Source organism: Lontra canadensis, unplaced genomic scaffold (genome assembly GCF_010015895.1).
Source record: "Lontra canadensis isolate GAN:19392208 unplaced genomic scaffold, GSC_riverotter_1.0 scaffold134, whole genome shotgun sequence".
NCBI classification, from domain to species: Eukaryota; Metazoa; Chordata; class Mammalia; order Carnivora; family Mustelidae; genus Lontra; species Lontra canadensis.
In genome coordinates this window covers 1,293,295-1,317,243 of record NW_022631128.1, presented here as the reverse complement: position 1 = coordinate 1,317,243, position 23,949 = coordinate 1,293,295, and the positions used below count along the sequence as shown (strand labels likewise).

The following is a 23,949-nucleotide window of genomic DNA, read 5'->3' as shown; positions in this document are numbered from 1 at the left end:
CCCACATCTGGCTCCCTGCTTAGTGGGGAGTCTGCTTCTCTCTCTCTCTTTGTCTCCCACTCCCCTTGCTTGTTCTCTCTCTCACTGGTCAAATAAATTAAAAAATAAATAAAATCTTTTAAAAAAAAGAGTTGGAGATATATGTATCTGAAGCCATTGATTAGCCCACGAAAGTTATTGATTGGACCCTGAGGTGGCAAATGATTGCTTGTAAGCCTGGGATTACAAGTTTTGGGGGGTCAGTTTTGGTGGCCTTTTACGAGTCATTGATTGAGACCTGTGGATTTATCAGTAAATGCAGGACTGTGTGAGTTAGTATGTAATAGACTATTACTAAAGATTTTATGGGAGTCACTAATTCTCCATATGGGCTGTGAGTTATGGGGTCCTATAGGAGGTCAGGTTTGGTCCCCAAAAGTCATTGAGTTGGTTTTTCTATTGAGGGTGTATTGCCTGTGTTGATGATAACTATGAAAACCAGTGGATAATACCATCTGGGACAAGATTTTGTCAAGATTTTGTCAAGCAGTGTGGGTTACTGATTTAGGAGCCTGTACAGACATGCTGGTTGTCAGTGCCCAGATGGGAGTTGGGGGAGGGAGGCAATGAGTTTATGTTTTCATATATGGCAGAAGAAGGTGGGCTCTCTCAGTTGCCCAGAGCAGACACCAAATTATCCAGAAGCTCAGTTTATGCACTTGTGGCATGATCACCTCTAGCCAGAGCACTTTAAGGGCAGCAGGAAATGGAAATAATGTTTTTTGTGACCTCCCATGTGCAGAATACCGTATGGCTTAGTATTTAAGAAAATGTACCTTGGAGCCAGACATACCTGGGTTTGAGTCCCTGTCCTTCCCCCTAATCTGAGTGATCTGGGGGAAAATTTCTTAATATCTCTGAACATCTCTATGTGATGATAAATGGGAATAATACTACTAGAATACCTAGTTCATAGGATGAGTTTGAAAATTAAGAGGTACCTGCTTTGCCCTTGTAATAATAATAATAATATTTAACATCAATGGAGTATGTTCCAGGTGCCAAGTAGGAATGAGCGCTTTGGAGGTATTATACCATTTAATTCTAATGACCCTATGAGAACAGATGTTTTCATCCTCAGTTGTAAGATAAAGAAACTCAGACTAAAGTGACTTCCCCCAAATTCTAGCTAGAAGATCTGGAATTCAAGCCCTCATTCATTTTATACTAAGTCTTATGAGTATTTTTTTTCATATTATATGCTAACACTTGGTGTTGGTTTTACTGAACTTTTTCACAGTATCCAGCACAGAGAGCTGCCCCCTCGGTTCCCCCAGGAGGCAATTGTGGGGAGGATGGTGAATGACTGACCACGTGGACACTGGCTTTTCAGCATTTCTTGGAGTCTCTGCAGAACCCCCGGGCCAGACCCCGTAGTGGAGGCTCTAGGACCTACCTCCCGGCCCCAGCAGCTCTGATTGGGTCCCCGGCTGCCCACCCGGCTTCCAGCTCCTGGGAAGAGCAGAGTCATCGGCAAAAGAGCAGAGTCATCGGCAAGAGAGCCCGGAGAGCTGAGGCCCAGCAGGAACATGCCAGCTAACCAGAGTTCTCCCCAGTGGTCCTCGGTCCTGGCTGCAGAGGGACATGGCAGCCTGTGTGAGGTGAGGAGGGAGAGGACTCCAGGGGCTGGAATTCACCCAGTGAGGAGGCAGCCCTGACTTGTCCCCAGGGCCACAAGGAGGGGGCAGGTAGGTCACAGAAGTGGCTGATTCCAAGACTCTAGGATACCAGGTCACCGTCCTCCAGCTGTGTGAGTACCATGTAGCCGGTGTCCCACATCCAGAGCCCTGTGTGTTTCAGTGATCATGTGGTAGAAGGTGGGATGGGAGGGTCACCCCACATCCGGGGTCCTAGCAAGGAAGATACTACCCCTGACCCACAGCACAGACCCTGCACTCTCCACTGGCTCTCTGTAGATCCTCAGCTGATCACTCTCCCCTCCCCCAGCTTCCTTTCTCCCTTGTCTCAGGGGATTTGCTGATTTCTCCTCTATCCTGATCTAAGGCAGAAAAACCCCCTTTTCTCTGGAACTGAGAAGATGGTAGGGTAATAGGACAACAACAGGATCCAGGGTCCTTCTAGTTCTTCCTCTTCCTTTCAAAGGTGTAAAATGGCCCGAGAATGGACATGACTTGCCCAGGCCCCTTGGATTGTAAGTAACAGCATTAGACTGGAACCAGGTCTCCTGAATGGGTCCTCCACCCTCACCACACCACAGCCAAGACCAAGTTGCCCATTACAATTTCCCTTTGAGCATCTGGGTAGCTCAGTCTGTTGGGCTCCTGCCTTTAGCTCAAGTCATGATGTCCAGGTCCTGGGATCGAGCCCCGTGTCTGCTTCTCCCTCTCCATCTACCCCTCCACCCCCCGCCGCACTTATGTTCCTTCTCTTTCTCTCTCAAATAAATAAATAAAATATTTTTTAAAAAACAAAAGGAAAAATAAATATTCCCCTTGAGAATCTGTAAACAGGGGAAGGAGATGAGAAAGCCAGACCCTGCCCAACAGCTCCCTGCTTCAGACCTTCCTGTGGGTGCTGTCACCTCTGGGACAGGCTTCCGGGACAGGCTTCTGGTCACAGGGGCTCAGGGTCACATGGTCACTAGGATATTAAGCTTTAAAAAATTATTTTTATTTTTATTGTTTCATAATTTCATTAGACCACGATAAAATGTTAGAAAACACAGGCAAACAAATAGGAGAGAATGAAACATTACTTGTAATTCCAGCATCACCCAAAGTTAACCATTGTTAACATTCAGCTACATTTCCTTTCAGTTCATTTTTCCTTTGTACGCACATGTGTGCGTGTATGTGGGTGTATGTTCAGGACTGTGTCTGTGCACGCATACCAGACACGGATACATCCTGTAGCTCAAGTTTAAAAATGGAATCACAGTATTTGGTTGCCTCCTTTTTCATTTGTCAGCTTAACATGATTTTCTGGGCATTAAGTATTTTATCTTCCTGTCCGCACAATGCACAGCATTATGTCCTTTGGGTAAACTTGAATGAATTTAACCAATCCGCTGTATGTGTATTTAGGGTGTTTCATGTTTTCTGCTGTGATCAACACTGCTGTGGGAAAATTCCTGCACTTGAATCTTTTGCTCACGTCACTGAAATTATATTTGGGTCAAAGGTACGAAGCTGTCAAATGGTAAACACCCATGGAAATGTAGAGGCTCCATCATATCAATCACAGACCCACAGTTTGGGCCCGCAACGACGTGCTCCTCCCCACTCTTTCCGCAGGTGGCCACTTGCCCAGCCAGTGTGTGGGAATTTCTAGATGAAAGATTCTGGCCTCTACAGGGTACATTTCTCCACTCATCTCTTCCTTTCCGACCACAGACCTCTGACCCTTTTCAAGAAGAGAGGGAAATGACCAAGACACTGTTGAATGTTATTTATTCACTTATTTATTTGTTGGGGTTTTGGTTTTTTTCGTTAGACGTCAGGGAGCAGGGAATGGGCAGAGATGCCAAAGAACCAATAAGAGTTTCCCCGGAGGTAGGGAACAGCCAGTGGGACCAGGAAATAGTGGCTGAACCTGGAAAATAGGCAGAAGGGTCAGTAAGAGAAAGAGGGATGAGGAACCGCTGAAGGGACCCCGGTGCTCTCCCTGGAGATGGAGGATAGCCAAGGGACCCAGGGGACAGATGAGAGTGCAACGGAACAGAGGAAATGGGAAACAGAAGCCCAGAAGCCAGGGGCAGTGGAAAGACCAACAAATAGTCGTGGGGACCGGAGAAGTAGAGAGCAGGGAAAAGCCAGCAGGTCTAAGAACAATTAAGAGGGATCACAAAATAGGAGGAAGGACCAGAAGGTAGATAGCAACCAGAGGAGCAGAGACCGTCCAGAGGGATGGGAAAACAAAATTTGGCTAAAATGGAAAAAGTAGAGGGGCACCTGGGTGGCTCAGTGGGTTAAAGCCTCTGCCTTCGGCTCAGGTCATGATCCCGGGGTCCTGGGATCGAGCCCCGCATCGGGCTCTCTGCTCAGCGGGGAGCCTGCTTCCTCCTCTCTCTCTGCCTGCCTCTCTGCCTACTTGTGATCTCTGTCTGTCAAATAAAAAAATAAAATCTTTAAAAAAAAAGTAGATAGGTTTGGCATTCTGGGCAGGAGCCTGTGGGACAAGCAGCTTCACAAGGCACCAGGGCTTCAGGAAGAAGGGGATAGGGAAAGGTAGAGGCGCCAGGGAAAAAAAAAAAATAAGAAAGAATGGGAAGGGAGTGGATAGCAGCCAGAGGAGCAAGGACCAGCTGCCGAGGCTATAAACGGGGAAGGGTGGGGAGGGGACAGGCCCATGGGACAGGTGGAAAGACAGGGAAAGGCCTCCCGGGCTGAGGAGTAGCTGAGGACATCAGGAGCCACACGGAACAAGAAAGAGTCTCTGGGTCCAGGAACCGCCAGAGGGAAGGGCAAAGCTGTACTGGGCACAGGGTGTCTACTGGAGGTCCCCGGGGCTAACCAGGGGACTAGGAAACCACAAATTAAAAGCTTATCTGGTGTTGGAGAGCAGCTTGACAGACCAGAGAACAGCTAGAGGGACTAGAGAATAGCTGGAAGGCATACTAGGCATTCCTGAGGCCAGTTAGCAGCGAGCGGCCCCATGTAACAGGCACCGGGGTTAAGGGCCAGTTGCAGAAGCCAGGGAGAGGCTGAGGAACAGCCAGAGTTCCCTGGAATAGGGTGACAGGGTTTCCTGGGATCAGGGATTTCAGTATGAAAATAGGGAAAGTCCTGGGCGAATGAAACAGTTGGTCACCCTACCCAGGAAACAGAAGAACCAGCAAATAGACATGATGTAAGTGATGGAGAAGGCGAAAGTCCAAAATCAAGCATGGTGGAGCACCCAGAATGGGTAGACTTTGGTGGTCAAGAGTCTAGGCTAGGAGCCGGGTTGACCAGCTGTCTGCAAAGTGCCCCCCCTCCCCCAACCAGATGCAGGAGTGTCAAGTGAGAGTATATTAAAAATTCATTCTAGATTTGCCGAAGGCACAGGGAAGAACTGGGACCGGACAGCAGTCAGGGGCCTCAAAGGGCAATCAGTCTGTGCCAAGTAGAAGGAATAAGAAAAGCTCATCAGGACCAGGGAACAGCCAGATGGACTAGGGCGCCATCAGGAGAATGATGCCACAGTCTAAGGTCAGCTAGAGGGAGAACTGTCGGAGGAAACACAGGACAGTCAGGGGCACCAGGGAGCATCAGAGGGAAGAAGAAACAGGAGGCGTGGAACAGTTAAAGGAACCCAGGGACAATCCGGAAAGAGACCAAAGGGCACTCAGAAGGAGCAAGCAACATTTAGAGGGAACAGTAAACAGAGGGACCAAGGCAGTCCGATGGGGACGAACGCTGAGGGAATAAGGACCAGCAGAGGGAGCAGGAGGGAGAAGAGACAGGAGTGGGCCGGGGAAGCAGGGGAAACTGAGAGGGAGCCGTGGAGGGGTGCGAGAACAGTCCGAGGGAACAGGGAACGACCAGAGGGAGCAGGAAGATCAAAGCAACCCCAGCCAAAGGCAAACACACAGAGAGGCTGGGTCTTTGGCCTCTGGTGAGGGCCCAGGGAGCCAAGAACTCGCTGCACACTTTCAGCCAGCCCCATAAGCTCCATGGAAGCCCTTCTGCTAGGCTGGGACAGGGTATAGGAGGGCCGGGTCATATCACAGGAGGGGATGTGGAAGTGTTCACCCACCGGCAGGAGTGAGGCAAGCCCAGAAGTGGGGGTATGGAGACCTAAACCGGCTGTGGGATGCCAGGAAACACAACGGACAGTGAGTAGTCAATCCTGGCAGCCCAGCAGGGCCCCTGGGATGAGAGCCCATAATGTGTGGCTCAGATGATCCCGAAGGGAGACAGGAGAGCCGAGTGGGTGGCTGGAGAGCCTCGAGGAGCTAGAGTGGGGATCCTCACCTCCGATGAGGAAGTCCTTGCAGGGGTCCTGGTGGTGGTAGGCGTGCCATCCTGCCTGGTATAAATGGAACAGGAAATCAAACCTTTTCATAGGTGGTGGGTGAGGCTGAAATCTGGGCGAGTCTGTGTTAGCAACTTTCTCCCCAGATTTCTGGCGCCAAAATCCCCCTCCCAAAGCTGCTATTTTTGCGGGGAAGGGGAGCAAAGACGGGCATCTGTGGGCAGTATACTTTGTGTACATTTATCTTGTGTCTGTCCCTGCTGAGAATGCCTGTCATGGGCTTTGTACACTTTCCCTGCAAGTGGGGCCATCATGACTCCCAGGGAGGGAGGGACTGACTGAGTGTGGTCTTTTGTCCACTAGCTTGGGCCACTGGAGTTGTTAAAATGTTGAACAGTGCCAAATGAGAGAGTATTTTCATTCTTGCACACTGATTGGTAAATAGCCACTCATGTCCTGCCCCCTGAGGCTCCTCCCCCTCGTGTTGCCCACACACCTGCCCCTCTGCCCTTGGGGTAGCTGGCAAGCTGCTCCAGAGGATGGGCGGGCAGAATGAGAGCTTCCCCCAAGCCTGACCCCAGGGCTCCCCCTTGTTGACTGCCCTTGGGTGATGAAGGTGGTACAGGTCAGGTGTGTTCCTAGGGGCTCAAGTCAACGTCCTCCTCTCAGCAACCCCCAGGGCTGTGCTCAGGAGTGCTGGCTTGGTGGGGGGAGGGGGGCGATGCTCCAAGTGCTGGGCTCTGCCCAGGGTTTGTGTTGCTGCCTCCAGAAGCTGCTGGTGCTGGAGAAGGTACTGTGAGTTCCCGGCACGCTTGGTGCCCCGATCATTCACCAGCAAGGGGAGGCCAACCTGGGCTCCCAGAGGCCAGAGGGGCTTTTGGCAAATAAAGCTTCTTCATTTCCAAAGAGTCAAATCATTAGGTCTTTTCTTTGATACCCAACACATATTCTCTGTCCTTTAGGAAATCCTCACCCACCCCAAGGCCTAAACAAATATTCACCTAAATTTTCCACGAGGAGTTTCAAATCTTTGGGTTTTTGTTTTTAACTTTTGATTCTTTTGAAATAATTTTAAAATGAAAGAGAAGTTACTGGAACAGCACAAAGAACTATGTACCCCCTGTATTCAAAATAACCCGTTAACATTTTGCCACATTTGCTTTCATTCCGTTCTTGATGTATGCCTGTGTGTTTGTAAGTTCGTGTCTATGTGTATACACACAGCTATATTTAAAACTTTATTTTCTGAACCACTTGAGAGGAATTTGCAGACACGGTTTTTAGTATTTACCCCTAAATACTTCAAGGCAAATCTCTTAAGAACAAGGACATTCTCTTCCGTAACCACAGTACAGTTTTCAGAAAGAAGAAATTTCACATCGATAAGGGGCTAACATAGCATGTATTACCTAATTATCTAATCTGATACGTATAATATACAGTTTCCCCAGATGTCACAAGAAGGTCCTTTATAGCATTTTCCCCTGGTCTAGGATCCAATCCAGGTTCATTTATTACGTTTCCTTGGCATGTCCTTTTAGTCTTGGATCCGGAAGAGTGCCTCAGCCTTTCCTTGACTTTCATGACATGGACCATTTGAAAGAATGTCCCTCAACTTGGATTTGTTTCTTGCTTCCTCATAATCAGATTTAGGTCATTCCTTTTTTTGCTCAGGAGTATCACAGAAACAGTGCTGTGTTCTTCTCAGTGCTTCGTGTCAGTAGGCATTCAATAATAATTTAGACTTCATTGATAATATTAACTTTGTTCACTATGACTGAGACAGTGTCTGTCAGGTTCTGTAACGTGACTGTCTTTCCCTGTGTAATTAATAACTATTTTGTTGGGAGATACTTTGAGGCTATGTAAATATCCTATTTCTCATGCATCCAGTGACAATTCTTGCCTCTAACAATTAATTACTCTGCTGTTTCCCTAATGATGTTTTTCTAATCCCATCATTTCTTCCACATCGATTAGTTGGCATTCCAAGGAAGAACAGCCCTCGCTCTGACTGCTGGAAATACAATTACACGCCAGGCATAATGAGCACACCTTGACTTGTCATTCATCACTAATGGGAACCAGAGCTTCTTGGAGAAATGACTGATTCCAGGGTTAGAGCAGAGGGTACAAAATGACCATGGAAGAAATCGTACTGAAAAGTAATAGAGTGCTTAAAAGATGGGGCCATGTCAGAATGACACAGGAGCCACCTGGAAGGAACTCCCTGTGGTCAAATTGGACAATTTGAGTAGCAAAATAAAAAATGATTGCAATAGATTATAACCCACTGAATAAAGTAGGAAGTCACCAGCCCATATAATAGGTGGATAGGTTTGTAGGTAGGCAGAGAGGAAAGAAATGAATGCTTCTTTTGAATAGCATTCTGATCTTTTCTGGTGTGCTCACTACTCCAGTCCTTCTGAGGATAATATTGGTAGCTTGTTAAAACTTTTTATTTTTGAAATAATTACAGATTTACTGGAAGTTGCAAAGATGGAGAGAGGTCTCATGTAACCCTTTACGCAGTTTCTGCCAGTGCTTACAACCTGCATCACTGAGTATCACAAACAGGAAACTGACATTGCTACAGTGTGTGTGTGTAGTTCTCTGCCATTCATGTACTGATTCTTCCTTTTTAAAGATTTTATTTATTTATTTATTTATTTATTTACTTACTTACTTATTTATTTGGGAGAGAGTGAGGGAGAGAGAGCATGAGGGGGGAAGGTCAGAGGGAGAAGCAGACTCCCTGCTGAGCGGGGATCCCAATGCAGGACTCGATCCCGGGACTCCGGGATCATGACCTGAGCCAAAGGCAGTCGCCCAACCAACTGAGCTACCCAGGCGCCCCCATGTATTGATTCTTGTGCAATAATACAAATACAGAACAATTCCTTCACCAAATAAGTCACTGGCATTGACATTTTACCAGTTAGAATGAAGCATCGAAGACTTAGTGACCTTTAAATCCCTTTACCCTTACCAGATTATATTATAATACAGTTGTCTTAAATATTTCCCCTACATACATGGAAATCCACAATAGACAATGTAATACATTTTGCTTTGACCTGCAAATGTAATTTAGAAAACCCAAGAGGAGGAGGAATGTCTATTGTGTTTTCTTGTATTTTTACTTTTTCTGTTTTCTCTTCCTTCCTGATGCTCCGAGATTCCTTTTCTTACTATCTCCTTTCTGTTTACAGAACTTGCATTGGCCATTCACTTGGGGTAGGTCTGCTGGCCACAGATTTTCCTTCACCTGAGAATATCTTGATTTCCTTTTCACTTCTTCTTTCTTAATTACAGCTTCACACAATTCTTTTGACAACAATTTCATCACCTCAAAAAGGAGCCCCATTTCCTGCAGCCGTCACTCCTCCCCACCCCTCCACCCCCGATCCCTGCCTCCCCCAACCCTAGCAACCACTAATACACTTTCTGTCTCTATAGACTTCACTCTTCTGGATAGTTCACATGAATGGACTCATATATTCTGTGATCTTTGTGTCTGGCTTCTTTCACATAGCATAATGTTTCAAGGAACTCCCTCTGGTCAAATCTGAGACAATTTGAGTAGCAAAATAAATAATGGTAGTAATAGATTATATATAACCTGAAGAATAAAGTAGGAAGTCTCCAGTCCCTATAGGTGGGTAAGTTTGTACGTAGATACAGATAGGGAAAAAGTCTAGCTCGTTGGACATGTACCTGTTGTAGCATGTGTCCATTATTTTATTCCTTTTTATGGCTGAATAATATGCCATTGTATAGATGTATCGTGTTTTGTTGATCCCTTTGTCAACTGACGTACACCGGCGTGATTTCCACCTTTTAGCTCTTATGAGTAATGCTGCTCTCGACATATGTGTATGTGTTTTTATGCAGCCATATATATTTTTTAAAGATTTTATTTATTTATTTGACACACAGAGATCACAAGTAGGCAGAGAGACAGGCAGAGAGAAAGGAAGGGAAGCAGGCTCCCTGCTGAGCAGAGAGCCCGATGCGGGGCTCGATCCCAGGACTCTGGGATCATGACCTGAGCCGAAGGCAGAGGCTTTAACCCACTGAGCCACCCAGGTGCCCCCATGGCCATATATTTTCATTTCTCTTGAGGATGCATGTACCTAGGAATGGAATTGCTGGGTCGAATGGTAGCTATATGCAGTCATTTGGGGAGCTGCCAGATTGTTTCCCGAAGCAGCTGCACCATTTTACACTCCCCCGGCAATATATGAAGGTTCCAATTTCTCCACGTTCTCACCAACACTTGCTATTCTCTGACGTCTTGATTCCAGCCATCCTAGTGGGTGTGAGGGAGTATCTCATCGTCGTTTTGATTTGTATTTCCCTGATCACTAATGACGCTGAGCACCTTGTCATGTATTTATTGGCCATTACCAGTTCATTTCTTTTTATTGGGTGGTGGGACAGCAGGGAAGGGGGGTGGGGCAGAGGGAGAGGGAAAGAGAGAATCTTAAGCAGGCTCTATGCCCCCAGCACGGAGCCCAATGCAGGGCTCGACTTCATTACCCTGACATCATGACCCGAGCCGAAATCAAGAGTCAGACGCTTAAATGACTGAGCCACCTCGATGCCTGTTACTACTTCATTTCTTAGGGGTAGTTTTGCCAGATATGGCAGGGTCGACAGTTCTTTTCTTTGAGTACTTAAAAATGTTGTGCCTGTGTACCTCGGTGGCTCAGTCAGTTAGGCAGCTGACGCTTGATTTTGGCTCAGGTCATGATCTCAGGGTCCTGGGATCAAGCCCTGCATCAGGCTCTGCTTTCAGTGGGGAGCCTGACCGAGGATTCTCTCTCTCTATGCCCCTCCCCCCAATATAAATAAATAAATAAATCTTTGGGAAGGAAAAAAGAAAAATGTGCCATTTGCATCTCTCCTTCATGGTTTCTTTCTTTCTTTCTTTCTTTCTTTCTTTCTTTCTTTCTTTCTTTTTTAAGATTTTATTTATTTATTTTACAGTCAGAGATCACAAGGAGGCAGAGAGGCAGGCAGAGAGAGAGGAAGGGAAGCAGGCTCCCTGCCGAGCAGAGAGCCGATGCGGGGCTCCATCCCAGGACCCTGGGATCATGACCTGAGCCGAAGGTAGAGGCTTTAACGCACTGAGCCACCCAGGCACCCCCTCCTTCATGGTTTCTGATGAGAAATCTGTTGTCACTTTGTTTTCTGCCCATAAGTAAGTTGTGGTTTCTCTCTAGCTAGTTTTAAGGTTTTTTTTTTCTTTGTCTTTAGTTTTCTTAAGTCTGATTGTAATGTGTCTTGGTGTAGATTTCTTTGGCTTTTCCTCTGGGGGTTTTCCTCAGTTTCTTGAAACTTGTACATTGATAATTTTTGTTAAATTTGGGAAATTCTCAGCCAGTTTCTTCAAATATTTTTTCAGCCCCATACTTGTTCTCCTTTCCTTCTGGGACTCTGATGACACAAATGCCAGATCTTCTATTATTGTCTCACAGGTCCCTGAGGCTCTGCTCATTTTTTTTTTCCAGCCAATTTTCCTTTCTGTTCATATTGGATCATTTCCATTGTTCCATTGTCAAGTTCTCAGATTCTTTCCTCTGTCCTCTCTATTCTCCTGTTGAGCCCACAATGGAGTTTTAAATTTTGTCAATGTATCTTTCGGTTCTAAAATTTCCATTCAGTTTGTCTTTGTATCTTTTCTTTCTTGGCTAAGACTTTCTATTCTCAAATTTCTTTTGAGTATGTTGAAACATTTTTATGATAGCTGCTCTAAAATTCTTGTCAGATAGTTCTAACATCTGTGTTATCTCAATGTTGGTATCTCTTGATTGTCTTTTCTCATTCCAGTCGAGATTTTTCTGCTTCTTCTCATGATGCCTGATTTTTCAGTTATGTCCTGGATATTTTGGGAACTATGACACTCTAGATTTTATTTAAATGCTGTGTTTAACAGGTCTCCTCTGACACTGTTCTGCTAGAAAGGTAGAATCTTCTTCTGAAGAGGATTCTGAAAAATGCTCCTTATTGCCAGGTAGATGTAAAGTTCAGGTTCCCCAGCTGACCTCCGTTGACACCCCAGAAGGGAACAAGCACCTTGTTGCTACTGGGCAAGGGTAGGATTTCAGGCCTTCCCACACACCACGTCTGACACCACCCTGGTGGGAAGGCAGAGGACACTTTGTTATCGAGTGGGGATGGAAGTCCAAGAGCCCCACGCGGCCTAAACTGATACTATGGGCAAGGGGTCTCGTTACCCCCAGGCCGGGATGAAAATCTAGGCTCCCCATTCAGCCTTTGCTGATGAGAATGGGAGTAGGAGCACAGTTCTTTTCCATGATACTTGGCTGGAACAGGGCGGTATTATTGAAGTTTTTCTTTCTTGCTACGTTGCCTTTTCCCTGGTACTTTAACACATGAAAGCAGGCTTTCCTGGGGCTGTTTTCAGTCTATGCCAGTTGGCATTCTAGGTTGCCAGTTTCTCTAGCACCTAGTCCAAGATATGTGGGGCAAAAAGAAAATGGGGAAATCACCACTGTGTCATTCCTCAGGTTCCGACGACCATGGCAAGTTTGCTTCCCTCTCTCCAACTTACAGAGTACCCTTATCTTTGTTTTATATATAATGTCCTGAGGTTTTAGCTGTACTCAGCAGGAGAAATAGAGAGAATTATGTCTATTCCATTTTGGTCCCATTGGTGATTTTTAACTTAATTTTTGAATAGGTAATACATTCACATGGTCTCTCCCCCAACTCCCCAGATCTCCCTAGCCAGAAAACTGGTCTTGGGTCGTGTGTGTGTGTGTGTGTGTGTGTGTGTGTGTGTGTGTGTGTGTGGTGCGGGGGCTGGGGGCCGGGGTGGGGGATGTAATATGCTTAGGGATTATACAAATGAAAGGCACTAAGAAGATACTCTTTTTTAAAGATTTTTTATTGATTTATTTAGAGAGAGGGAGCACAAGTGGGAGGAAGGGCAGAGAGAGAGGGAGAGAGAGAATCTCAAACAGACTTGGCACTGAATGCAGAGCCTGACATAAGCCATGACCCCAAGATCAAGACCTGAGCCAAAATCAAGAATTGGTCACTCAGGGCTCCTGGGTGGCTCAGTCATCATGCATCAGCCTTCGGTTCAGGTCATGGTCCCAGGATCCTGGGATCGAGCCCCACATGGGGCTCCCTGCTCAGCAGAAAGCCTACTTCTTGCTCTCCCACTCCCCCTGCCTGTGTTTCCTCTCTTGCTGTCTCTCTCTGTCAGATAAATAAATAAATAAATCTTTGTTTTTTATAAAGAAAATCTTTAAAATAAAAAAGCATCAGTCACTCAACCAACTGAGCCACCCAGGCATCCCCGAAAATATCCTTTTTTATAAGTATTTATTTATTTGACACAGAGAGAGAGATCACAAGTAGGCAGAGAGAGAGAGGGAGAAGCAGGCTCCCGCTGAGCAGAGAGCCCCATGCCGGGCCTGAGGACCCTGAGATCACGACCTGAGCTGAAGGCAGAGGCTCAACCCACTGAGCCACCCAGGCGCCCCCCCAGAAAATATTCTTAATATTTTTCACACAGAGAATAGATACTGTTACTATTATGTTGAACACTGGTTTTTTAATTACTGTTTTTAACTTTTTATCATGAAATATTACACACATTTTGAATAATGCTGCTATAAATATTCTTGGCCATGCCTCCCATTGCACATGTACACATATTCTGGTTGGGCATATTGCCACGAGTGGAATCACTGTGTTCTCGCATATGCATGCTTTAACATTACCCAATAAAGATAAAATGCTTTCCAGCCAAGTTGCACCAATTTAGATCACCATCAGAAATATGAGAGTGCTTATCACACCACATTCTCCTCAACACTTCATACTACCAGTCTTTTTCATTGAGGACATTCTAGGGATTTTATAGTGGTAGCTCACTAAGGTTTTGTGTTTTTTTTTTAGATTTCATTTATTTATTTGACAGAGAGGAGCGCACACAAGCACAGGGAGCAGGAGAGGGGGAAGCAGGCTCCCGGCTGAGCAGGGAGCCCGATGCAGGGCTCCATCCCAGGACCCCGGGATCATGACCTGAGCAGAAGGCAGATGCCCAACCAACTGAGCCACCCAGGCGCCCCTCACTGTGGTTTAAATTTGCATTCCCTGGTTACTAAGGTTAAACCCTTTTCATGTTTACTAAAACCTTGAATTTCCCCTTTTGTAAAATGCCTGTTCAAATGCTTTGCCCACTTTTCTACTCCATGATCTTCTTATTGGCTTGTAAGAGTTCTTTACGTCCTCTAGATATAAACCCTTTGACAGTAATAGGTGGTGCAGATATCTTCTATTCGGTGGCTTTCCTTTTCTTCTCTTATAACACTACCTTTTAAATGAATAGAAGCTTTAAAATTTATGGTAGCCAGATGTCAATCTTTTTCATTATGGTTAATTTTTTTTTTTGCATCTTGTTTGAGAACTATTTTCCTAATCTGTGATCATAAAGATACTTGTCTATATCATCTTTTTCCTGTTTTGTTTTGTTTTATTTTGTTTTGTGCCAAAACCTGGGGATGAATTTTCTGTATTGTCTTTAAAGGCTCTATTGCTTCACCTTTCCCCCTATGTTTCTTGTTATTCAATTTCTATTTTATTCAATTCTGTATTGCCTGGCCTGGCACATGATCAATCAGTAAATGTAGGTAGTACCCACATTAACTAGAGGACTTAAAGAGAGCCTATTTTAATCCTCATGTTTGCAAAAGAATGACTGACTATATAAACAAATGAACGTACTACATACACAATGAATGTCAAGCTACTTCAATAAGTTTTTTTCTCTCACAGAATGAAATACAAAACCAGGTACTGAGCGAAAGCCCTATGTGGTACATTACGGTAAAAAATCATGAAAAAATGACTTCCCATTTGTCTTCCTTCCAACCTTCCCCCCCACCACCAACGCCCCCTGCTGACCCTGTCGCCTTGAACGGGACTGTGCTGTTACAGGTCTCCATGTCATTCGAGGATGTGACTGTGGACTTCAGCAAGGAAGAGTGGCAGCAACTGGACCCTGCTCAGAGACGCTTGTACTGGGATGTGACGCTGGAGAATTACAGCCACCTGCGCTCAGTGGGTAAGCACAGCTGCCCTGTGTGCCTGCCAGGCGCCTGAGTGTGGCTATTTCCATTCTCAGCTGCTGGGTTTTTTGGAACATCTTGAGTGTGTGATGGGGTCTTCTTTGATCTGTCCAGGATTCTTCAGTCCCTTTTCAGCACTCATTATTACTCTGTTGCCAATGAAATGTGCTTACTTTTCTGGAGAGCAAATGGAAATGTCATTGAAAGTCCCCTGAAATCCAATCAGCTGGACCCGATCCTGTACTATGTCCTGTTAACAGGGTGCCAGGTTCCCAAACCAGAGGTCATCTTCAAGTTGGAGCAAGGAGAGGGGCCATGGACATTGGAGGGGGAAACCTCACATCAGAGCTGGTCAGGTGAGTGAGTGTGACTCAGGCAGATGGGGGACATGGAAGCAAATCTCATTTTTTCAGGAAGAGGCTGATAGCTTTGAAAGGCTGTGAAGATAACCTGCCATCAAGTTCTAAACTGCCTTTTTTTTTTTTTAGGATTTTATTTATTTATTCCACTGAAAGAAAGAGCAAGAGAGCACATAAGCAGGGGAGTGGGAAACAGCAGACAGAGGGACAGAGAGACAGAGAGAAGCAGGCTCCCCACTGAGTAAGGATTCGGATGACGGGCTTGATCCCAGGGACCCCAGGATCGTGTCCTGAACCAAAAGCAGACGCTTAACCAACTGAGCCACCCAGGCGCCCCCAAAGTTCTAAACTTCTATAGTTTATTGGAGATAGTTCACGGAAGCTCCTTTGATACCTGAACAGTTTCTCCAAGTACAATCCTCGCAAATAGCCATTGTCTTCATTGCTTGGCATTTTGACGAGAGAGCTGTCTCTCATCTCTGTGTCCTGGATCACATACCTTCCACCCTATCTTATCTAAGATCTGTTTTTTCTTCCTACTCCGCTCCCACCCCCTTTCTCTTAGATTCTTTCCTTGCACATTCAGACATTTTAACATTTCTTCCTTTTTATTCCAGTTCCACATGTTCATTCCAGGGGTAACGGAGTTACTGTGTTTATCTGTGAATTTGTGTGGTAATTGTTAAAAGCCAGAAGTATGGGTTTATGAGTCTATTTTTAGTACATATAAATTATATTGTGCCCCAGGTCTTTTTTTTTTTAAGATTTTATTTATTTATTTGACAGAGAGGTCACAGGTAGACAGAGAGGCAGGCAGAGAGAGAGGGAAGCAGGCTCCCTGCTGAGCACAGAGCCCGATGCGGGACTCGATCCCAGGACCCTGAGATCATGACCTGAGCCGAAGGCAGCGGCTTAAGCCACTGAGCCACCCAGGCGCCCTGTGCCCCAGGTCTTAATTCTGTTCCTTTTTTTTTCACTCATCCTTAAGGTCTGTCTGTATTACAGTGTGTTCATCTGGCTTCATTCCTTCAAACGGCTGCATAATATTTTATTACTTGCTCCTTTTTCCATCCTTCTCGTCTTCCTTATACCCCCCAGCCATGAGGTTGTCCTAGGGACCCTGTCCACTGTTCACCAGTCTTTTCTTCATATACATGCACACATTCATCCGTATTAAATTCTGATGACTCTGCTTTTGACATCTCCAGTCTGGTTTTCACTGGTATTTTAGTACTAGATTTAGCTACCCAGAAAGTTCCCACGAGATGTTTCTTCTTGACCCTCAGTACGTCAGGAATTGGAATCATCATCTCACACATCACCTTCCCACCTTCCAAATTCTGTCACATTCTGTCAGTGCTTCTTTAATCTTTCAGCCTTTTTTTTTTAAATTAGTCACCCTACAGTTCCTAGTGCTTTTCCATTTTTGCAAATACCATTTTCAGTTCTCAGCCCATCTTCCCAGTTCCCAGTGATACCACCTAAAACCAGCTCTGTGTTTTCTTATGCCTGAATTATGATGATTTTATGCCTGATTGAATTCACTGATTCCATTCTTTCTATTAGTTCACTTTCAGTGACCCTTTGGATGTCTTCTTTGGAAAACTGTCTATTCAGTTCCTCTACCCATTTTTTAAATTGGTTTGCTTGCTTTGTGCCAATGAGTTGTATGAGCTCTTTATAGCATTTGGATATTAACTCCTGATCAGATACATGACTTGCAAAGATCTCGCCTCGCGTTGGCTGCTTTTTCATTTTGTGGATTGTTTCGTTTGCTTTGCATTTCTGACATCTTCTTGATGTCTCCCCCATTTGTCAGTGTTCCATGACTCTGACTCTTTATTCTGTGCCCTCTCCCTTCAGATGACACGTTTGCACCTGGTGATCAGATTTTGGTGTTCTGTGAAATGGCTTACTTAGTCCAACATAGATGGCTCTTTCTTTTTCCTCACCTTTCTTTCCACAGGAACTCAGAAAAAAAAGCACAGATTTTAGACTGTGTGGTAACTGAGGCATTTACCTCCATGTTTTTAGAAAGTTCTCAGAATGAAGAGCCTGTTTCTTACTGTACAATTCAGGGGCTGATCAGAAGAGAGAAACTATGTAGAAATTTGAACAGGGAAAGCATAACATAAAGAATTATTGGGGCGCCTGGGTGGCTCAGTCGTTAAGCCTCTGCCTTCAGCTCAGGTCAGTGATCCCAGGGTCCTGGGATGGAGCCCCGCATCAGGCTCCCTGCTCAGCAGGAAGCCTGTATCTCCCTCTCCCTCTGCCCCTGCTTGTGTTCCCTCTCTCCCTGTGTCTCTCTCTGTCAATAAATAAATAAAATCTTAAAAAAGAAAGAATCGTTAGCTCCGGTGAGACAGAAGTGACAAGAGATTAGCTAGTAGAAGTAAAGAGAAATCTAAAGAATAAAGGAACCACAGATAAAAGGAACAGCCAGTGCCTCTAGGGCTGCAATGGGCCACCCACCAAAGAGCCTCCCCTGCTTCCCAGGGAAGAATCCAGACCTTGTTGAGGGGCCCAGCCATGGCCCAGAGCATAGAAGAAGAGTTACTGAGGTGCCATGCTGGTGGAACTTGCTGGAAAGCCGCCCCGCGGCATTCCAGAGAAAGCTCAACAGTGCGACAGATATTTATTTATTTATTTATTTTAAAAGATTTTAATTATTTATTTTACAGACAGAGATCACAAGTAGGCAGAGAGGCAGCAGAGAGAGAGAGGAAAGCAAGCTCCCTGCTAAGCAGAGAGCCCGATGCGGGGCTCGATCCCAGGACCCTGGGATCATGACCTGAGCTGAAGGCAGAGGCTTTAATCCACTGAGCCACCCAGGCGCCCCTGTGACAGATATTTAAAGAGACTCAGATCCGTCTTTGTAGAGCAGGCAAAGAGGCATGAATTTAGAGTTGAGAGGCAATAAGTTGGTTCCCAGCACCTTTATTCTTCCGTTTTTCTGAAGCAAAGCATGGGAACTATTTGGCAAACTTAAATTCATTGAATTTGGGGAGATCGGCAGAGGAGAATCTCTTGCTGTCTTTCGGAAGGAGGTTTCAAGTGTTGGCTCAGGGGAATTCCAAGGATCATAGATTATGTTTGGAAAGGTACAACAGTTGCATGAAATATTAACAATTTCAGTCTTTGTGTTCTGAAAGAAAACCATGCCAAATGCAGTATTGGTATGAGTGGTACCATGTCTGATTTGTAAATTCATAGCAGATATAACCTCCGGAGAAGTGTCCTAAAATCAGAGCTAACATTTTGAATATGCGGAGGAGCAAAACAACAAGCTCGGTGTCAATGTATAGCATCTTTTGTATAAGAAGTCTGAGATGAATGGATTTGTTCAGCAAGTCAGCTCTGATCACAATGGGCCATTCGGGGACCACGTTCCAAGTCCCTGCTCTGACATCTCCTAGAGCATCATTGTCAGCTGTGTGGTGAATGTTGGGTCATTGTTGAGTCCAGTGGGAAGGAGAGAGGGGAAGAGTGTTGCCCACTGTCTTGAGTCCCAGGCTGGCAGCTGCACATGTCATTTCCACTCATACTCCACTGGTGAAGACAAAGGAAAGCTGGTAAATGGGTTGCCCAGGTACCTTCTAGCACTATAAAAGAAGAGGCAAATGCAAATCTTTTTTTGGTGGATAGCTTGCAGTTTCTGCCGTAGGTGGCTTTCCCTGGCCTATTTGACACTTGTTGAAAGCATCGATCCCTGGGACCAAGGAAAACTTGCAGCTGGCCGAGAGTTGGAGCACGGTATCTATTTACTATTTAGATGGCTGATGTTGGCACCGTGTTTCCTATAGATGTAGAAGAATGGGTCTTTGAGGCACTTAAAGTTTATGCTGGTGCTCCCGTGGTTCAGAGGGAAAAGCGAGAGAAGGCAAAGAGATTAGAACAGTTTAGAGCTGATAAGTAATGAAGACATATAATCTGAACTCTCTCTCCCCTGTCAGGATTCCCCTTAACAGACTTGGGTTTCTTCTTCTGGTGAGACTCACTGTCCAGACCTCTTCCATAGTGGATATGAATCCCCAGGATTCAAACCCCATATCTCTCATTTATTTAGCAATTTGATTTCCGCAAGATGCATAACCTGTGTGCTGCCGTTTTCTCATCTGTGAAACATGGTTGGTAATGATGGCCGCCTTTTAAGGTTTAGTGAGGATTAAATGAGCTATTACGTGTGAAGCACTGGGAACAGGGCCTGGCGCATTATAAATGGTGTATAATTATTTCGTATGTAGTGAGCACTTTAGAAGAATTTTATATGACTACATTATTGCTATTTTCATGATTGTCATATGGACTCTTCCATTTCTGTGTTCACCTCATCTGAACTACCTATACCCCCTACCCTCTGCTAATTGTCCTTCGTGTCATTTTTACTTTTTTCTTTTTCTTTTTAGACGAGGATATTGGGGAAAAGCAACACCAGAGAATTGCTGGGAAAGTTTCATTGCACTGTGAGAAATTTGGTCAACTCATAGGAGAAGATCCATTGTGCTCCATCTTAGAAGAATTGTGGCAAAACAACAGCCAGCTAGAGAGATATCGGGAGAGCCAGAATCACCCTTTAAGTCATGTGAAAGTATTGATTAAGGAGAGGGGCTATGAATGTAAGAATACTGAAAAAATAATCCATGTGAGTACCAAGCTTGTTCCTTCAATTAAAAGTCTCCGTAACTATGACCCATTTGGAAAGAGTCTGAAGCATACTTTAAACTTACACAATCATAATAAAAGCAATGCAACAAAGAAGCTTGATAAGATTTTTGGAAATGATAACAATTTTGCCCCTAGCTCTTCATCTACTGAGACTGCGAATACAGGGGCAAATTCCTGTGACATTAATCAATGTGAAAAACATCTTGGCAACAAACAAGTTCTCATCCACCATCAGACAATTCAGACTGGGGAGCAACTGCCTGTATGTACTGAGTGTGTAAAGGGCTTCCCCCAAAAGCCCCATCTCTCTGAGCATCAGAGAATTCATGCTGAGGAAAAATCCCATGAATGTCATAAAAGCCACAAAGCCCTCAGGCAGAAGCCACCAATTAATGTACCTCAAAGTGCTTATACAGGAGACAAACCCTATATATGTACTCAATGTGAGAAGGCCTTTACTCTCAAGTCAAACCTCATTACACATCAGAAAATTCATACTGGGCAGAAACCCTATAAATGCAGTGAATGCGGAAAAGCCTTTTTCCACAGATCCTATCTCTTTAGACACATGAGAATCCATACGGGAGAAAAACCGTACGAATGCCGTGAGTGTGGAAGAGGCTTCTCCCAGAATTCAGACCTTACCATACATCAGAAGACTCATACCGGAGAGAAACATTACGCGTGTGGTGAATGCGGGAAAGCCTTCACCAGAAAGTCAGCACTCAGAACGCATCAGAGAATCCACACAGGAGAGAAACCCTATGTATGCCCTGAATGCGGGAAGGCCTTCATCCAGAAATCCCACTTCAACACACATCAGAGAATCCATACCGGCGAGAAGCCTTACGAATGCGGCGAGTGCGGAAAGTCGTTCACTAAGAAGTCACAGCTCCACGTGCATCAAAGAATTCACACAGGGGAAAAACCCTATATATGTACAGAATGTGGAAAGGTCTTCACTCACAGGACAAACCTCACTACACATCAGAAAACTCATACTGGAGAGAAACCCTATACGTGTGCTGAATGTGGCAAGGCTTTCAGCGACCAGTCAAATCTCATTAAACACCAGAAAACGCACACTGGAGAGAAACCCTATAAATGCAACGGCTGTGGAAAAGCCTTCATATGGAAGTCACGCCTCAAAATACATCAGAAATCTCATATTGGAGAGAGACACTATGAATGCAACGAATGTGGGAAAGCCTTCATCCAGAAATCGACACTAAGTGTGCATCAGAGAATCCACACAGGAGAGAAACCCTACGTTTGTCCTGAATGCGGGAAGGCCTTCATCCAGAAATCCCACTTCATTGCACATCATAGAATCCATACCGGAGAGAAGCCTTACGAGTGCAGCGACTGTGGCAAGTGCTTTACTAAGAAGTCACAGCTTCGTGTGCATCAGAAGATTCACACAGGGGAGAAACCCAATATATGCGCCGAATGTGGAAAGGCCTTCACTGACAGGTCCAATCTGATAACACACCAGAAAATCCACACTAGAGAGAAACCCTATAAATGCAGTGACTGCGGAAAAACCTTCACTTGGAAGTCCCGCCTCACCATCCATCAGAAATCTCATACTGGAGAGAGACACTATGAATGCGGTAAATGCGGGAAAGCCTTCATCCAGAAAGCAACATTAAGTATGCATCAGATTATTCATACCGGAAAGAAACCCTATGCCTGCATAGAATGTCAGAAGGCCTTCACCGACAGATCGAATCTCATTAAGCACCAGAAAACTCACAGTGGAGAAAAAGTATAAAGCCACCGCCTGAAAAGGCCTTCAGCTGGGACTCAGACCTGGGGATACATCAGGGGTCTCAGAGTAGGGAAAGAGGAGTGCCAGATGCTGTGATCAGGGGTGCGGGGTTGGGGCCGGGGGAGTGGGCATGACAGCCCACAGTTTAAGTGAACAGAAGGCAAACAAAGCCAAATGTCCTTCAGCCATTTGGAAATAGAAACACCGGCACCACCAGTTGACATGCAATTATATGCAGAGGGAAACACTTTGATAAGGGATTTGAGCAATAGTCCTTTTTGGTTGCATGATTCACGTGGAGACCCTCAAGCTCCTGCAAACAGTAGAAAGACCCCAGGAGATGACTTGTAATCTCTTATGTTTCACTTTTTGGATTGTATAAATTCAGCATTGATTGGTTCTTCATATCCTGGGATGCAGAAGTGCTTAATACCAGCCACCATGTTTTCAAATGTCTAGGGTGGGGAGAAGAGTTTTCATTGTCCAAACACCCTCAGAGCACCAAAGTCAAGGCAAAAACCTACTGAGGAAGACAGATCTGTGAGGAGAAGCCAGAAGTTTTTGTGATCGTTGACATTTAAGACCCAGAAAAGATGGCACGAGGCACTGTTCTTTCTCTTCCCTTCTCCAGAGTATATTTTTAAAAAACGAAATGGAATTTTAATGACTTTATATATTAGCAATTTAGACATAGCTGTAGCCAGTGTTACAGGAATATAGTTATTAAACCTTACAGACATCTAAAGATGGCAGTTTGTTCCCTCATTACTTCCATGCTGTGGCCACAGGTGATTCACATCCAAAAAAGGTATGCATACTTTCTGACCTGTACACCAAAAGCTAGCTTTCATGTAGCCCACAGACCACAGACTTCTCATCCCCTTAGGAACTGACCCTAAAACAATGAAACTGAGCCACGACACACTGGACTTCTGGTCTCATCTACTGAAGCTTCTGCTTTCTTTAGGTTTCCTGTTTAAAAGGAGTGGTTGATTAATTGGGTTTCAAGACATGACATTTTGATTTTGTTTTTCTTTCAATTTGGTAAGATACATTCATTTTCTACATGCACATGAAGAGCAGAATTGTGTTGATTGCTATGGGATAAAGTCATGTTGCACTGTATTTGTTTAGTCTAAGATATGATTATAGTTGAACAGCTAGAAGACTTCTCTAGAAAGAGCACTGCTTTTTTTAAAGCACTGATCTATAGACACTTTCTCATTTTCCCTTAAATGTTTTTTATGATACTCATAAGGAAAGGGGCTTTCTAGCATGCAAATTTACCTGATTTTTAAAACTTTTTATTAACGTATAATGCAGACAGAAAATGCAACTGTCGTAAGCAAACAGCTCAATGAATTCTTACAAACTGAACACATTCAGATCAAGAAACACAACATGCCCAACACACCAGAAGGATTCCCTGTGCTCCCTTCCAGACCTGGTCCCCTCAACTCCCAAGATAAACACTATCTAACAGCATCAACTAGTTTTGTCTGTTTGGTATTTTATGTAAATTGAGTCAAACAATTAAATATATTTCATATTTTAATAATATACTCTTTAGTGTCTATGTTTCCTTCACATTGTAAATGTAAGGGTTCATCCACTTTATTGAATACCCTTGTAGAACATTCATTCATTCTCATGGTCACGATATATTCCATTGTGTGAATTGTATACCACAGTATGTCTTTTCCACTGTTGGTGGACATTTGGGTTGTCTGCAGCCTCGGGCTATTGGAAATAGTGGTGCTATAAATATTTTAGTACCCATTTATTAATGACCATATTTATGAATCTCTGTTAGGCATATTTCTAGGCTTTGAACCGCCAAATCGTACAGTATCCATATGCTCAGCTTTAGTTTATAAAACTAGTTTTCTAACGGGGCTGTACTAATATACACTCTCACCAGTGCAGTAGATGAGTTCTAGTTGCTCCAGGTTCTTGCCAACACTTGGTATTTTCCATCTTTTTTTCTTTAGCTTATATATTCTCCATAATGTTAGTATCTAGTGATATATCTGTGTGATTATAATTTTTATTTCTTCCAATTCCACCATAGCAGCTCCCCAAGACAGTT

The 23,949-nt window shown here is 44.6% G+C and overlaps 1 protein-coding gene across 1 annotated transcript; it reads left to right on the top strand.

The window, feature by feature from the left end:
• Nucleotides 1-1,522: 1,522 nt before the first annotated feature.
• ZNF41 (zinc finger protein 41) lies at nucleotides 1,523-21,980 on the top strand. Its single transcript, XM_032842903.1, has 4 exons — nucleotides 1,523-1,640; nucleotides 14,935-15,061; nucleotides 15,326-15,421; nucleotides 19,831-21,980. The coding sequence occupies exons 1-4, from the start codon at nucleotides 1,569-1,571 to the stop codon at nucleotides 21,861-21,863; spliced, it is 2,328 nt and encodes a 775-aa protein (XP_032698794.1). The 5' UTR covers nucleotides 1,523-1,568; the 3' UTR covers nucleotides 21,864-21,980.
• Nucleotides 21,981-23,949: the final 1,969 nt, after the last annotated feature.